Source organism: Hemibagrus wyckioides, linkage group LG20 (genome assembly GCF_019097595.1).
Source record: "Hemibagrus wyckioides isolate EC202008001 linkage group LG20, SWU_Hwy_1.0, whole genome shotgun sequence".
NCBI classification, from domain to species: Eukaryota; Metazoa; Chordata; class Actinopteri; order Siluriformes; family Bagridae; genus Hemibagrus; species Hemibagrus wyckioides.
The window spans coordinates 1,001,917-1,019,416 of NC_080729.1; the positions used below are offsets into that span (position 1 = coordinate 1,001,917).

A 17,500-nucleotide genomic window follows, 5' to 3' on the forward strand; every position below is an offset into this window, starting at 1 on the left:
CACACTCACACACACATATACACACACACACACATACTGTACACAGACACACATACATACACACACACACACACACACACGGTAAACCAGATCATAAAATGACCTAAAAAACAATAGAATAAGTTCAGTGCATTTCCAGGCGTCACAGCGCGGAGTAAAATCACACAATCTGGCAACCAGAACACGTCCTTACTGCTAAACCTGAGGTCCGGAGCGATATTCCTGCACGCGCACCTTCTCAGTAATTTATTACAATCCTTCACGAGCCCCTTTACCAGAGCACGGTGGGCGGGGACAAGCGGGATTGACGTCATCAGTGAGATGTCTCTCGTGCCGCTTCGGGCTAGAGATGAACCTTTAGGAATCACTTCATCCACTCGATTCGACTCTCCCGAACAAACAAAGAGTCGACTCGCGATATTTGATTCCTTTGATTCAACGCAGATCATGCCGTCACAGAGACCGTGTTCCGTGTTGCCAAGATTTGCACCACAATAACCGGAAAGAATTGCACGCACGCGCCCTAAATAAAAGATGAAAGCAGGATTAAACAAACAGCCAACCAATCAAACAACAACAACAACAAATAAAACTAGGATACACAGGTCCAAAAACAAACTATAGGGCAATGTAATTGAAAGTAAATGTTTTTTTTTTTCAGAGTAAAGGTGAAGATTGTTTCGCAGAGCATGGTCACGTGACTACACAGAGTGGCAGCTGATTCGTGTCGCCATAAATGCCTCCAAAACCTTGACCTTAAATTACATCTGTGAGCTTTATTACCTTGTAATTACAACACAGTTAGCCGAGTGAGGTGTCCTGTACTGGATATAGCTCATGTTATTTTAACAAACACACTCTTGTCCTATAATTAGATGCCACCCCTGAGTGTGCTCGTGCCCTCTCTCTGCTCCCCTGCACCTCCCTAAAATTCTGAAATAACGTTGGTCTCTTGGAGAATCAATTGAATGAGGAGCTTTTGGACCATGGCTTTGCTTTATGAGTTTATGTTAATATTATAAACTTATATCATTAAAACCGTCGTTGTTAATATAGGAACAGTGAACAGTTGTAATGACTGCCCCCTGCTGGTCATTTAGAGAAGCGTTAGAATTTAAGTTTTTAGATGGAATCTAAGATGTCATGCTATCCTTCATTCACGTGCACAGGACAGAGGCAGTTATTATGTCCATAATTAATGTTACCTGTAAACTAACGACTCTTTGGTCTCCAGGAAATATATAAATAATTAAATAATTATATTATATTAAATAATATTATTTTACACATTGAAATAATCTGCCTGATTTTGTTGAAAATAAATAATAATAATAATAATTATTATTATTATTATTATTATTATTATAAGTTTCTGTTGTTTTTGTTCTTGTCATAAATCAAATGGCTGGAACTGATAATGGAATTGAGAAAAATAACAATCCACTGATGAAAACACATTATATTCATAAAGGATTCAAATGTCTGTATGACCCTGCATGGTTCTTTGCACGTGCATCTTTCAACAATCAGCCAGTTAGAACCAAGATATTACTTTTTTCCATATCAGATGAAAGTGATGATGATCCCTATTAACTAGTGTCGTGTTTCTCAGATTTTTATAGATGTAAGGATCTTTGGATAAGAAATTGATAGTAGATATAAAACTTTAACTTGATCTTGAAACACACTGTCTGGAGTGCAGTGTGAATGTGATCCACTGTGTGTCAGATCGACATCTGGAAAGTTCAGGAATAAGAAGCTCGAATGGATCGAATAAATGATTCACACGCTCCGCATTTCCGTGACAGTGAAATGATGAGGCATTAGGTGGAAACGCTTTTCATCTGCAGAGAGTCTCAGGCTGCAGGAAGTTTGTGATTCCCTAAATTAGGATCAGTTCTTCAGGTATTTAAAAAAAATAATCATTAGTGGTGAGAATCGATTCTCCAAAAATGATTCACTTAAAGAATCATTTAAAGGCAAAAAAGAACCGATTCGTTGACGAGTCTCCCCTCACCACTACTTTTGGTCTCCTCTGCTCCTCTCCTCCTCTCTCGCGCTCCGGGGGGAGAGAGAGGATCATAAAGCGACTAACGGCGCTGACAGCGCGTGCGGCCTCCGGTGTGCGCGCGCGCTCCCCTCCACCGACATCGAGCCAGATGCGCGCGGATACCAGATTCTCCCCGTTTTCCAGGCACCGCTTTCTCAGATTTCATCTCTTTATCACGAATCCTCACGCCTGATCAGCCGAGTAACGACACCAGGCACCGAGGCGCGCGCGGTTTGTTTTGTTGTTGGAAGCTGAATGACGGGCGGCCGGTTCGACTTCGACGATGGCGGAACGTACTGCGGAGGCTGGGCGGACGGCAAAGCCCACGGGCACGGCGTCTGCACCGGCCCCAAGGGCCAGGGCGAGTACTCGGGTTCGTGGCGCAACGGCTTCGAGGCGGTCGGCGTTTACACGTGGCCCAGCGGCAACACGTACAAGGGCCACTGGGCGCAGGGCAAGCGGCACGGGCTCGGTGTGGAGGCCAAGGGTCGGTGGCTTTACCGGGGAGAGTGGAGTCACGGGCTGAAGGGGCGCTACGGTGTGCGCCAGAGCCTCAACACCTCCGCCAGGTACGAGGGCACGTGGAGTAACGGGCTGCAGGACGGCTACGGAGTCGAGACCTACGGGGACGGGGGTGAGTTTCAGCGACTGAGCCTCCGGTCACCTGAGGCTCCTTAATGTGTGCTCTATACAAGAGTTCATATTGTATTGCCTTATAACACGCCATGAAGACTTTATAAGACGACACCAGGTTGTACACCTCTAAAGACTTTCAGTAGGACTACATATTAATACTGCAGTATATCACAGAAGGCAGACTATGTGAGTCATATGACTAATTTACATAAGCTTGTATATGACGTGTTATAAATACTTCACAAGAAAACATAAGGATGTATGAGGCCACATCTAAAGATTTATGTAAGACTAAATATTAATAATGCATTATACACAGAGGGTAGATTGTGTGAATGATACGACTAGTTTACATAAGCTTAACATAAGATTTTATAAGGCGGCATAAGGTTGTATAAGGCTACATATAAAGACTTTATATAAGACATAAATATGAGATATAAGATTGAAATATATTAGGGCATGTAATATTACACAAAATAGAAAATATAATATGGAATATAAAATATAATATGGCAAAATATGAAATGTCAAGTTTATATAAGCTTATAGTTAACATGTCATAAAGACATTATAGCACTAGAGAAGGTTGAATAAGAGACAAAGATTGTGTATAAAATGTTCTGTTCAGACTACAGTGTGTTTGAGAAGGCAGGAGAAATGACAGAGTTATGATTAGTGTACATATGCTAATATATAAAATACTTCATGGACATCTTTATAAGGTGACATAAGACTACACAAGCTATGAGACTGTAGATAATAAAGCTCATAAAAGCAGAAGACGAGATTTACATACACTGATCAGACTTTAATGGATGTAAAATTACACAGACGACTACATGTTAAACCCCATATGACAGTTTAATGTAGTGCCTGTATTAAGCTTATTTAAGGCTACATAAGACAACTTATTAGATTTTACTGCATATATGACTCCATATAAGGCTACATTTTAGGACTTTAATGACTGCATTTATGACTAAAATGGCACAGGCTTCATGAGACTGTGTAACCTCTCATATAAGAATTTAAAAGACTACATAAGACTGAATAGTAAGCCTGTGTATGTAATAACTGCATATTCCCACTGCACAGGGCTGCATGTAAGACTACATGTGCTATAAAACATAATAAAAGACAGAACATTAAGTCTGGATATGAACAGTTATAAGACTACATATTAAAACCCATAGCTCCCATTCTTTAGCTTATTAAAGATACATAGGACTACATAAGGCTATGTATCAGATTGTACTCTGTATATAACCCCTAGGAAGGCTAGATTTTAAGACTTTTTAAGAATAAAATTGCATAGCCTACATAAGACTACATAACATTTCATAAAAGGGTTATAAAACTGAAGTAAGACTGCATGATCATAGTATAAGGTCATGTACAGTATATAACCTGTACTTCATATAAGACAGAATATCAAGAGTTTATTGATTTAATGATTACATACAAGATGAAATATTAAGAAATACAATAGATTATAAAATAGACCTATTAGACAGGTTAATTGTTAGTCATGAACGTGGATGACACAGGACTACATAGGACTATATATAATTCTATAAGGTGACTTATTAAGACTTTAAATGACTACATATAAGCCTACATAACACTACATAGCACTGAACAGTGAGACTAAAAATTAAGTCACAATAATTCAGCTTAATGAAATGTCAGCTATAAGACTACATAAGGCTACATATCAGATGGTACAGTATATGACTCCATATAAGGCTACATATTAGCACTATGACTTCACATGTGTAGACTGCAGAGCTGATGTACGACTCTATAATGTTCCATATGCCACTACATTAGGTTATACTTGACACTTTATACATAAAGCTCTATGTATTAAGACATCATATATATATATATATATATATATATATATATATATATATATATATATATATATATATATATATATATATATATAAATATATACACACACACACACATATATATACATATATCATATATAAATATATATATATATATATATATATATACATATATATATATATATATATATATATATATATATATATATATATATATATAATGACTAGTACCTATGAAGGCATATAAGACTTTATATAAGGACTGGACAGTAGATTAAATAATTATTAACACTTATATACATTTATAATATATTTCTACCCTATAAGTTTTTAAGTCTACATAACACTGCATAAGCCTCTATAAAAATGTCTTGATGTAAGGAAGACTGAATATACGGTTAAAATGACAGAAATGAATATTATGTGTATTATAACTAGTCTTTATAAGTGTTCATAACCTGTGTATGCAGTCTACATACAGTATATAATATGACATCACATAAATCTGTAGCAAATATATGAACGTATGTAAGGACATTTTTCCTGAGTTTGTGAGCCGGCACTTATGTACTTTTGCGATGGTGTCTAAACTCTGGCCCAAATTTACAAGTACGTCTGAGTCGGACCCGAGCTGCTGGTGTTGTATTATCTATGGCGTTGGAGCGGGCCGGTCAGTCATAGAGGTCACGGCTAATAATAGTAATATCTGCTACACTTCAGATCAGAGTCGCTGGGAACCAACACAGAGCTGAAGATCAGCATCGATCCTGGTTTAGTTGGAGTTTGTGTTCAGCTGATTGGAAATGGTTGATGAAATAATGGTGTCCTGAAATATAGCTAGCTAAATCTACCTGTATTGTCCTCTTAATGGGTGTGGTCTTTTATAGTCTGGAACCTCAGAATCTGTTTATTAGAGGATATTAATTATGTTTCTGTCATGATATTGCTCTTTAAAGCAGCGGCTCAAGATACATCTATAAAGGTTTATCTTATCTTATCTTATAATACTGACAATAAACATGGAGCTGCTCTGAATAATCTAACAGAAATGAAAATTTTAATAAGTTCAGCAATTAAGAGAATAAGATGAAGGAGGTGACAGGGTGTGATGTTCCTCTAATACCACTGCAGTTTACCAACGATTATATCTTTTATTATTTTTATCCATTCATAGATACATTTAATATTGTAGAATATCCAATTTCCTGTTCTCAGCTTCACCTCTGACTGTCACACAGCACTGACACTGGAGACTCCTTCCACACTTCATACAATAACAAGCGCCTGTGAAGGAGCTGTTACTATAGAAACGATCAGGTATCAGAGTGAGTGTATTAATATAAACCTGCTGTGATGGAGTATTAATCAACAACTTTCTGACCAATCAGAATCCAGAACTCAGCAGCTGCCTGGTGTCATGCGTTATAGCAATAACGTTGTATAAGTTATTTAACTAAAAAATATCAGATTTTACACAGATCTGCTTCCTCTTTAATAATTTCACTCGACGTTCCTGACGAGCCGAGCGGGCGTGAGGGAGACGGGTCGTCCTGGGCGGAAAACATGAAGCGTGTTTTGTGAATAAAGCAGGGTTATGATTGGCTTAAGCTGCGAATTTCTCCATATCTCAGGTTACTTCCATGTTTTAAAATAGCGCTGTGTGTTCAGGACAGAGATATGGCAGCGACGACTGTCCACTCCGTCACACATTCGTCATTCCACAGCTCCAGTTACACACGCCGCAGAGCGGAGCGGTTAGCATGCGCTCGTATTAAACTCCTCATCGTGACATGTTTCGGGTTAATTGTCACTAGAACATCATTGGAATGTTCAATAGAACATCAATCAATAGAACATCTGCTTTATTTTCGGGACTTTTCTAGAACCTCCTCAGGTGAACAGCAGCGACACTAGTTTGGAGGAACGTTCTCCTGATCATGTCTCAGAAGCACAGATTCACTCTTCATGTAGAAGAACTCAGGGTCATGACCACCATCACAATGTTCTTCCTGTTGAATATATCAGTACAAATTATTGCAGATGATCAGTAAATGATGATCAGATGATCAGTAAATGATGATCAGATGATCAGTAAATGATGATCAGTACATGCCAGGTTTGATAGTGAATAGTTTTATGATGAGTCTGTAGGAGAATCTTCAACACACTGGACAGGAAAATAAATCCCTTAGAACTATATTATATTCATCTTATTGATTATATAATCTAGATACTATTATTATTTATATTAAATGCCTTTTTTAATAATAATTGTTATCTTTTATATTTTCTTTTTTAAATATGGATCAGCTGGATTCTGGATTCTGATTGGTCAGAGAGTGTTGATTAATTTTCTATCTGAGCTTGTGCTAGTACTTTATGGTTTCTATAGTAACAGCTGGTTCACAGGAACTCGTACACAGATGTGACATGTAAACAGAGGTGTAATAAAGGTGTGTAATCTCTGATGTGAAGCCAATGTTTGTTCAACACTATTCAGCTTGTGTTCAGATGTATTTAACGACTGCACGTGTTTGTGTGATTGACAGGAACGTTTCAGGGCCAGTGGATGGGCGGGATGCGTCACGGTTACGGCGTGAGACAGAGCGTGCCGTACGGCATGGCTGCGGTCATCCGCTCACCTCTGCGCACTTCCCTCGCCTCCCTACGCAGCGAGCAGAGTAACGGCTCCGTCCTGAACGAGCGTTCTTCGGAGAGTCCGTCTGGGACGCGTGGCGGCTTCGTGCTCAACGTCCACAGCGATGGCGAGCTCAGCTCGGGCAGGAAGAAAGGTCTGTTCCGGCGTGGCTCGCTGTTCGGCAGCCTGAGGCAGCTGAGGAAGTCGGACTCACGTTCGTCCATCTCCAGTAAGCGTAGCTCGGCACGCAGCGACGCTGCCATGAGCCGCATCAGCTCCAGCGACGCCAACTCCACACTCAGCTTCGGAGAGGACGAGGACAACGCTCCGACCGAGGACAACGTGGATGCCACCACGACTGAGTCGTACATGGGAGAGTGGAAGAACGACAAGCGTAGCGGCTTCGGCATCAGCGAGCGATCCAACGGCATGAAGTACGAGGGCGAGTGGGCCAACAACAAACGCCACGGCTACGGCTGCACCGTGTTCCCCGACGGCACCCGCGAGGAGGGCAAGTACAAGAACAACGTGCTCGTCAGGGGCATCAAGAAGCAGCTCATTCCCCTGAAGAACGCCAAGACCAAACAGAAGGTGGAGCGCGCCGTGGAAGGGGCGATCAGAGCGGCCGCCATCGCCAGGACGAAGGTGGAGATCGCCACCTCCAGGTGAGAACAGGATTATTAATCCGTTCTGTATATAACGTTGTCCTGCGTGTTACAGTGGAGCTAAATGCTGTCACAATGTCGTGTAACGTGAAAACATCTCAGTCGTTGTTGTTGTCTAGCTAACCCGGTTTTGTTCAGCCTGAAGAATCACGCTGGAGTCACATGTATGTAACGCTAATAAAAACTTTCCTGAGGGAAATGTTCCTGCTATTCTTCTATACACTGCTGAGTAAGAAACAAATAAAAATAATAGGACGTGAAAAATGACAGCTTTGTAGAGACCCGTGGGAATTGTGAGTAGAGCCAGATCTTTACAGAACCTCCATAAAAGGTACTGACTTCAGGATGTAGTGAAGATAAAGCAGTTCCAGATACTGAGCCAAGGAAGAAATGGAGAGGCACAAAATAAAGCGAGAAAAAGCGGAGTAAACAATTCATTTCAATTAAACCAGAAATTAAAGAAACCTACAGCAAAGACGCTACATTAAAGGTTTGGCTCTGTGAAGAGAAAGACGTGGTGAGAGTTTAAATCGCAGAGAAACGTGTGAAACGAGACGTGATCACCTCCATCCTTTTATATGTAATTTGATCCGTGAAGATTAAAAGCCAAAAATAAAATCACAACAAACAGCATCATTAAAGTCTGCATGCTGATAGAAACGAGTTTAAGATTTAATGTAGTGGAGTAATAACTCTATCTCTGTCAGAGAGACAGAGAGAGAGAGAGAGAGAGAAAGATAAAGAGGGAGATAGATACAGAGAGAGAGAGAGAGATACAGAGAGAGAGAGGGAGAGAGAGAGATACAGAGAGAGGGAGAGAGAGAGAGATAAAGAGGGAGATAGATACAGAGAGAGAGAGGGAGAGAGAGAGAGATAAAGAGGGAGATAGATACAGAGAGAGAGATACAGAGAGAGGGAGAGAGAGAGAGATAAAGAGGGAGATAGATACAGAGAGAGAGAGAGAGAGAGAGAGAGAGAAAGATAAAGAGGGAGATAGATACAGAGAGAGAGAGAGAGAGAGAGAGAGAGAGATACAGAGAGAGGGAGAGAGAGAGATAAAGAGGGAGATAGATACAGAGAGAGAGAGAGAGAGAGAGAGAGAGAGATACAGAGAGAGGGAGAGAGAGAGAGATAAAGAGGGAGATAGATACAGAGAGAGAGAGGGAGAGAGAGAGATACAGAGAGAGGGAGAGAGAGAGAGATAAAGAGGGAGATAGATACAGAGAGAGAGAGGGAGAGAGATACAGAGAGAGAGAGGGAGAGAGAGATACAGAGAAAGAGTTATACAGAGAGAGAGAGAGAGAGAGAGAGAGAGAGAGATACACAGAGAGAGAGAGAGAGAGAGAGAGAGAGAGATACACAGAGAGAGAGAGAGAGAGAGCTCGGTCCTGTTGAATAGAATAGTGTGTTCAGATGAGTGGCGTTATTGCCCCCAGGCTAAAGCTCTCTCTGAACAGCTAATCAATGCAGAGCTGAGCGGATGTGTTAGTGATGAAATCACAGAGGCATTGAGAGCAGCTGCATGAGAAACTCCAAACTGCACAATTCATCATTTACTAATCATCATCACAACACTGCTCTCTGTACAGATCAGGACCGATACCAGATTTTAATCAGGTTTGATTTGTCTGAATTACAGCTTTCACACTAACGAGGATCGATCCCAATGACGCAGGATTGTCTTTAAAAGTGACTTCAAGTAGAACTGGGACACAACTACAAAGTCCATGTACATAAAGCCCCGCCTCCCAATCACATCCATGTACACAAAGCCCCGCCTCCCAATCACATCCATGTACACAAAGCCCCGCCTCCCAATCACATTCATGTACACAAAGCCCCGCCTTCCAATCACATTCATGTACACAAAACCCCGCCTCCCAATCACATCCATGTACATAAAGCCCCACCTCCCAATCACATACATGTACACAAAACCCCACCTCCCAATCACATACATGTACACAGAGCCCTGCGTCCCATAACGTCCATGTACACAAAGCCCCGCCTCCCAATCTCATCCATGTACACAAAGCCCCACCTTCCAATCACATCCATGTACACAAAGCCCCACCTTCCAATCACATCCATGTACACAAAGCCCCGCCTCCCAATCACATCCATGTACACAAAGCATATACACAGTGTTGTATTCTTATTGATGTTTTCTCACAAAGAAACTGTGAGCTGTCAGTGTGATACTGCTGTGATACTTTTCCTGTCACATAAAACGGAGCACTTCTCCAGTTAGCACACACAGATATGCTAGTTTCCTTTCTATTAATACACTAAGCCACTCATCACCTCTGAAACTAAATATCTAGCGAATAGCTCGAATGCTCTTCCCCTCGTCTTTCACTCTATAAGCAGCTTTAGTGCATGAATTAGCATAGCAAGCTAAATCAGGGGGTGTAAATGAATACTTCAGTGATAAATGCTAATGCTGCTAATAATGAGCAGAAGCTAGTCGAGTCTGTTAGCGCTGCAGGAATGATAAGGTGCTAGCTGCTCTGCTCCTTAGCAGCATTTTAGAATGAAGCAGCTACTTGATTTTGTGTGAACATGCTAATGACAGTACGCTACGAACACAGCAAGCTATGAGCAGCTAACTAAATATTAGCACATTATGCTAACATTTCCTTTTATTCCCATGACTGCTAGATTTTCTATTGTGAGCTAACATTAAAATAAAATTTTTTGTTACCTACAAAACCAAAAACATTTAAGTTGTGCTGAGTATTTAGACTAATGTGTTATAATCTGGCAGGAAAATAAATTAAATAAATTAAATAATGATATTAATAATATGATCCGGGTCAAAACAGCCACATGGTCCATTTCATATCACTGACCTCAGAATGATTCACTTAATAAACTTTACTTTACTTTAAAATTAATCACTTAGATTTTAATATAAAGATTATTGTGGAAAGGAATAAACTCTGTGTGTGTGTGTGTTTGTGTGTGTGCATGTGTGTGTGTGTGTAAACATTTTTATGATAAATGTTTTCTCTTGTAGCAGCTACACACACTCATTTCCTCTCCACTCTCAGTTTCTCTCTCTTACAAAAACACTCAGCTTGCTGTCCATCATGTTACTGAGAAACCGTAAAGGAGTGTAAACTCCTCTGTCCTGAAAGCGTGAAGTTCCACAGCACTGACACTGGAGACTTAAACTTATAAATAAATAAATAAATAAATAAATAAATAAATAAATAAATAAATAAATAAATAAATAACCGTCTCCTAATAGATCACTCACGGTCTGTTAATCTGTTCTGATCAGCGTAGCATGTGCGCTCTACACAGCTGTATGAGAGCATCGACATGTCAGAGCTCCTGTTCCAGAAAATGAATCAACGTTTTCTGACCAATCAGAGCGCAGAAGTGAACAGTGCTGAGGGATGAAGGAGTGAGCAGCAGGACGAATAAAATCTCTCTCTGTGCGTTTGAGTTCTGTTACAGAGAGCAGAGATAAGCACTGAGGGGAAGATGAGGAATGTACAGAGACACTCTCTCTCTCTCTCTCTCTCTCTCTCTCTCTCTCTCGCTCTCTCTCTGCTTGCTGACTAAATAAGGCAAGGCAGGATTTGGCTCCTCAGTGCTGACCAGAATAAAACGCTGCGACTGATACAGTAGTCGATCTGTGCGCCTGTCATCTGTTGCAGCACTCAGCAGACTGAGCATGTTTAGTGTGTGTGTGTGTTTGTGTGTGTGTGTGGAGCCCCTACACTTAAGCAGCTATTCATGTCCATGAAGCTGGTCAGCGTTTCACTCTGTCTGTTTTTCACACAGAAACGTTTGAAATAAATGCTTTAATAAAAGTTTTAAAAAAGACGAGTGCAGCGTGACATGTAGCTGATCGTGTAGCTGGACGTGTAGCTGATCGTGTAACTGGACGTGTAGCTGATCGTGTAGCTGGACGTGTAGCTGATCGTGTAACTGGACATGTAGCTGATTGTGTAGCTGGATGTGTAGCTGATCGTGTAGCTGATCGTGTAGCTGGACATGTAGCTGATCGTGTAGCTGGACATGTAGCTGATCGTGTAGCTGGATGTGTAGCTGATCGTGTAGCTGGACGTATAGATGATCGTGTAGCTGGATGTGTAGCTGATCGTGTAGCTGGACGTGTAGCTGATCGTGTAGCTGGATATATAGATGATCGTGTAGCTGGATGTGTAGCTGATTGTGTAGCTGATTGTGTAACTGATCGTGTAGCTGGACATGTAGCTGATCGTGTTGCTGATTGTGTAGCTGATCTTGTAACTGGACATGTAGCTGGACGTGTAACTGATTGTGTAGCTGATTGTGTAGCTGGACGTGTAACTGATCATGTAGTTGATCATGTAGCTGATCGTGTAACTGGACGTGTAGCTGATTGTGTAGCTGATTGTGTAGCTCATCTTGTAACTGGACATGTAGCTGGACGTGTAACTGATTGTGTAGCTGATTGTGTAGCTGGACGTGTAACTGATCATGTAGTTGATCATGTAGCTGATCGTGTAACTGGACGTGTAGCTGATTGTGTAGCTGATCTTGTAACTGGACATGTAGCTGGACGTGTAGCTGGATATGTAGCTGATTGTGTAGCTGATTGTGTAGCTGAACTTGTAACTGGATGTGTAGCTGATCATGTAGCTGATGTTGTAACTGATCGTGTAGCTGGATGTGTAGCTGATTGTGTAACTGATCGTGTAGCTGGATGTGTAGCTGATCGTGTAACTGATCGTGTAGCTGGATGTGTAGCTGATTGTGTAACTGATCGTGTAACTGGACGTGTAGCTGATCGTGTAACTGATCGTGTAGCTGGATGTGTAGCTGATTGTGTAACTGATCGTGTAGCTGGATGTGTAGCTGATTGTGTAACTGATCGTGTAGCTGGATGTGTAGCTGATTGTGTAACTGATCGTGTAGCTGGATGTGTAGCTGATTGTGTAACTGATCGTGTAGCTGGATGTGTAGCTGATTGTGTAACTGATCGTGTAGCTGGATGTGTAGCTGATTGTGTAACTGATCGTGTAGCTGGATGTGTAGCTGATCGTGTAACTGGACGTGTAGCTGATCGTGTAACTGATCGTGTAGCTGGATGTGTAGCTGATTGTGTAACTGATCGTGTAGCTGGATGTGTAGCTGATTGTGTAACTGATCGTGTAGCTGGATGTGTAGCTGATTGTGTAACTGATCGTGTAGCTGGATGTGTAGCTGATCGTGTAACTGGACGTGTAGCTGATCGTGTAACTGATCGTGTAACTGGACGTGTAGCTGATCGTGTAGCTGATCCTGTAGCTGATGTTGTAACTGATCGTGTAGCTGGATGTGTAGCTGATCATGTAGCTGATGTTGTAACTGATCGTGTAGCTGGATGTGTAGCTGATTGTGTAGCTGATTGTGTAACTGATCGTGTAGCTGGACATGTAGCTGATCGTGTTGCTGATTGTGTAGCTGATCTTGTAACTGGACATGTAGCTGGACGTGTAACTGATTGTGTAGCTGATTGTGTAGCTGGACGTGTAACTGATCATGTAGTTGATCATGTAGCTGATCTTGTAACTGGACATGTAGCTGGACGTGTAGCTGGATATGTAGCTGATTGTGTAGCTGATTGTGTAGCTGAACTTGTAACTGGATGTGTAGCTGATCATGTAGCTGATGTTGTAACTGATCGTGTAGCTGGATGTGTAGCTGATTGTGTAACTGATCGTGTAGCTGGATGTGTAGCTGATCGTGTAACTGGACGTGTAGCTGATCGTGTAACTGATCGTGTAGCTGGATGTGTAACTGATCGTGTAGCTGGATGTGTAGCTGATTGTGTAACTGATCGTGTAGCTGGATGTGTAGCTGATTGTGTAACTGATCGTGTAGCTGGATGTGTAGCTGATCGTGTAACTGGACGTGTAGCTGATCGTGTAACTGATCGTGTAACTGGACGTGTAGCTGATCGTGTAGCTGATCCTGTAGCTGATGTTGTAACTGATCGTGTAGCTGGATGTGTAGCTGATCATGTAGCTGATGTTGTAACTGATCGTGTAGCTGGATGTGTAGCTGATTGTGTAACTGATCGTGTAGCTGGATGTGTAGCTGATTGTGTAACTGATCGTGTAGCTGGATGTGTAGCTGATCGTGTAACTGGACGTGTAGCTGATCCTGTAGCTGATCCTGTAGCTGATCGTGTAACTGGATGTGTAGCTGATCGTGTAGCTGATCGTGTAACTGGACATGTGGCTGATCGTGTAACTGGATGTGTAGCTGATCGTGTAGCTGATCGTGTAACTGGACATGTAGCTGATCGTGTAACTGGATGTGTAGCTGATCGTGTAGCTGATCGTGTAACTGGACATGTAGCTGATCGTGTAACTGGATGTGTAGCTGATCGTGTAACTGGACATGTAGCTGATTGTGTAACTGATCGTGTAGCTGGATGTGTAGCTGATCGTGTAACTGGACGTGTAGCTGATCCTGTAGCTGATCATGTAACTGGATGTGTAGCTAATCGTGTAGCTGATCGTGTAACTGGACATGTAGCTGATCGTGTAACTGGATGTGTAGCTGATCGTGTAGCTGATCGTGTAACTGGATGTGTAGCTGATCGTGTAACTGGATGTGTAGCTGATCGTGTAACTGGATGTGTAGCTGATCGTGTAGTTGATCGTGTAACTGGACATGTAGCTGATCGTGTAACTAGACATGTAGCTGATCGTGTAACTGGACATGTAGCTGATTGTGTAACTGGACATGTAGCTGATTGTGTAACTGGACATGTAGCTGGACGTGTAGCTGATCGTGTAGCTGATCGCACGTTAGAGTGTTTTACTCGTTCACACGTTTCTGCTTTTTTTTTCTCTCCGATGATTTCTGTCGTTCTCGTGTTTGACATTGAAGAGATTTTTAGGATTTGAGAATCTCACTAAGTGTGAAAGTTTATACCTGATAACATCTTTCACCTTTCCTGACAGAACTGGTGTTTAAACACAGCGCAGAAAAGTAGTGTTTATTTAGTTATTATTAATTATTTAAAAAACATTTTTACTAGTTTAAAAACATTTTAAAAAGCATAAAGCGTCACAGTGTACATTATGATTTTCTTAATTTATGGTATTTTACACAGTGCATTCATTACAAAAGCACCTATAACGTTATGATACTAAACGTATAGATTTATTATTTGATATATGATTTAAATAAAATAAATTAAAAACAGATTTCAGAGTTCATCCTTTAATTAATGAGTTAATGCTTTAATTAATATTCGTAGCAGTTAATTGGCACAGGTGAGGCTAGATGGTGGGTGTCAATATTTATACCCCATGCCCTGACTTCACCTATTCAGAATGGTGTCATTAAATTTGTGTATATTTGTTCGTGGACAGAATAAAGCCTTGGATTATAGTCACACGTAAACAAATAGCGGATAACTTTCTTTATTAATGCAGACATTCAGTTTTAATGAATGTTAATGAGCGCATTAACGACGTTAAATGTTAAGCTTTTCCTCAGCTCTAATTCTGTCCCGGTTGTCCCCTCATGTTTTGCACCTAGCTGTTGTGTATTGCCTTATATGGTCAATGTTTCCTCTTCTTGTTGCTATGGTAGTTTTATCTGTTGCTGTGAGTGTTATTCTGCATTTAAACGCTATTTTAGGGCAAAAATAAATCAGGAGACACGTTGTGTAGTACATGGTTTTTAGGCTTTTTAACACAAATGCAAAAAATGTATAAAGAAAAAGATTAAATGATTTAACACAGAAGGTGAGCGAGGGTCTGCTGGTAAACGTTCAGGAACTGAATCCTGCTGGACTTTCTGCTGATGGCGCGGCGTCCGGCTCGGGATCGATGTACTGATGAGCGGGTTTGGATTTATTTCACTTCTTTTCCACTTCCTTAGCATCTCCTGGGATTTTCTCATGTTTTTACTCTCATGTTTTAGACTAGAGTCAGGATATTTATCGATATTAATATTTATTTGTGCCTCAGGGATTTTCTTCTGCTTCTGTTTTGGACTCGGATTAAAGCCGAACCCTAACAGAGTTTTTTTTCCTCTTAAACATCCAGAAAATATTTATTGAAACAATAATTATTATTTTGCGTTATAGTTTTTGTTAAAAGTGCAACATTTTAATTTGTATAGGATAAAAAGAAGACAATTGAATTCATCACACATTTAGTTAAAGGTTACAATAAATAAATAAATAAATAAATAAATAAATAAATAAATAAATAAATAAATAAAACTAATTGTTTATGTTTATATTTTATTGTGAAACTCCTAATGTTCAGAATTCCAGTTTAATCATTTCTTATAATTATTAAATAAAAAGTACATCATTCTGCTCAGACCTGACTGCAACAAAAGACAAAACTACTGAAAAGAAGTTCAGATGAATCTCTCAGTCTGGATGTTTCTCGTGTCTGAGGGTCAGGATACGGAGAATATTTTTTATGTGTAGGAAATAAAGCTCAGGATAAAAGATTTAATTCAGAGAGATTTGAAATGTACTTGAAAGGTGAAAGGAGGTTTCTGGGTGAATGGAGAATGGGATAAAAATTCAGTGTTTATATTAATAAATGTGTTTATTATTTAATATTTTGGTCACCGATCAGAAATTCGGCTCATTCGATTCAGAGTATGGATTTTACACAGAAACTTTAACACACTGCGGAACAGCAGGGATCACGGTACAGAGAAAGAAAAGCAGGAAGCGACGACCATATAAGGAAAGCACTGGGGCAAATGGGACAGAACTTGATTGCTGCATGTGAAGTGTGAGGGTCAGTGGGGACGGAATCGGACAGGAAATGATGGGGGTCCGATTGTGTGTGACGTCTGAGTTCCTCCTCTGCTCTCTTCCAGTTAAACGTTCTCTCCTGTGATGTGAGAAGTGTGTATCCTCACAGCAGTGTCCTCGTTATCCTGTGATACCTGATGAATCGTGTAATCACTTGGAGCTGGGATCTCCCAGTCCGCCCGAGGCTTCGCGCCGCATGTTTTCAGATTAGACGAACCTGCACAGATTGACGAGGCGCTCTAATCCGCACGGGAGTGTCGTAGTCGTGTTGGTGAAGTCTCAGGCTCTGACTCTCGGAGTGTGTGTTCATGAAAACCGTCGTGATGTGTCACACACTCCAGAAAAAAATTTAACCAGAAGCAAACATCTGCACCAAACATGACACACGCTCATCTGAGCAAATGAATAAATCACCTTGTGCTCAGGTGAACGCCTTCACACTGAGCTTTACCTGGAACAGTGCCTGCTTTATTCCTCTTATTCCACTACACTGTGTGATTTTATTATCGGTTAAAGACGGAGACGTCACACACTTTATCTGTTTTAATGTGAAAGGTTAAAAAAAACCAGCTCCTGTTATCTCTCTTCTGTTATAACAGTGTAATAACTGTCCACTCAGGAGAAGCTGGCCTTACAGGATGTGGTCAGTATCATTACCTTCTGTCTTCTGTTTTTTTTTTTTTTTACATAATACACGACAGGATCGCTTTCAGACATCTCGGACCACCACCTTCATCATCATCATCATCATCATCATGGTTCTGTTGGTTATTCTCAGTGAGTGAGCTCCAGTAAAGTGTGAAACCCGGTACACGGCGCTGTCTCTGTAGTGTTTTGTACCCTCATGCCGTATTATTTCAGGACTAAAGG

At 40.9% G+C, this 17,500-nt stretch overlaps 1 protein-coding gene across 2 annotated transcripts in view; it reads left to right on the forward strand.

The window, feature by feature from the left end:
- The first annotated feature begins 2,025 nt into the window (after window positions 1-2,025).
- The window catches only part of jph1b (junctophilin 1b), a 27,901-nt gene continuing 12,426 nt past the window's right edge, over window positions 2,026-17,500 (forward strand). Inside the window, exons 1-2 of one of the 2 annotated variants that reach the window (XM_058418402.1) lie at window positions 2,026-2,684; window positions 7,095-7,848. In XM_058418402.1, coding sequence (XP_058274385.1) covers window positions 2,306-2,684; window positions 7,095-7,848 — 1,133 coding nt within the window. In that variant the 5' untranslated portion in view covers window positions 2,026-2,305. The remainder of the gene's footprint in view (window positions 2,685-7,094; window positions 7,849-17,500) is intronic. The other variant, XM_058418401.1, reaches the window with a different exon arrangement.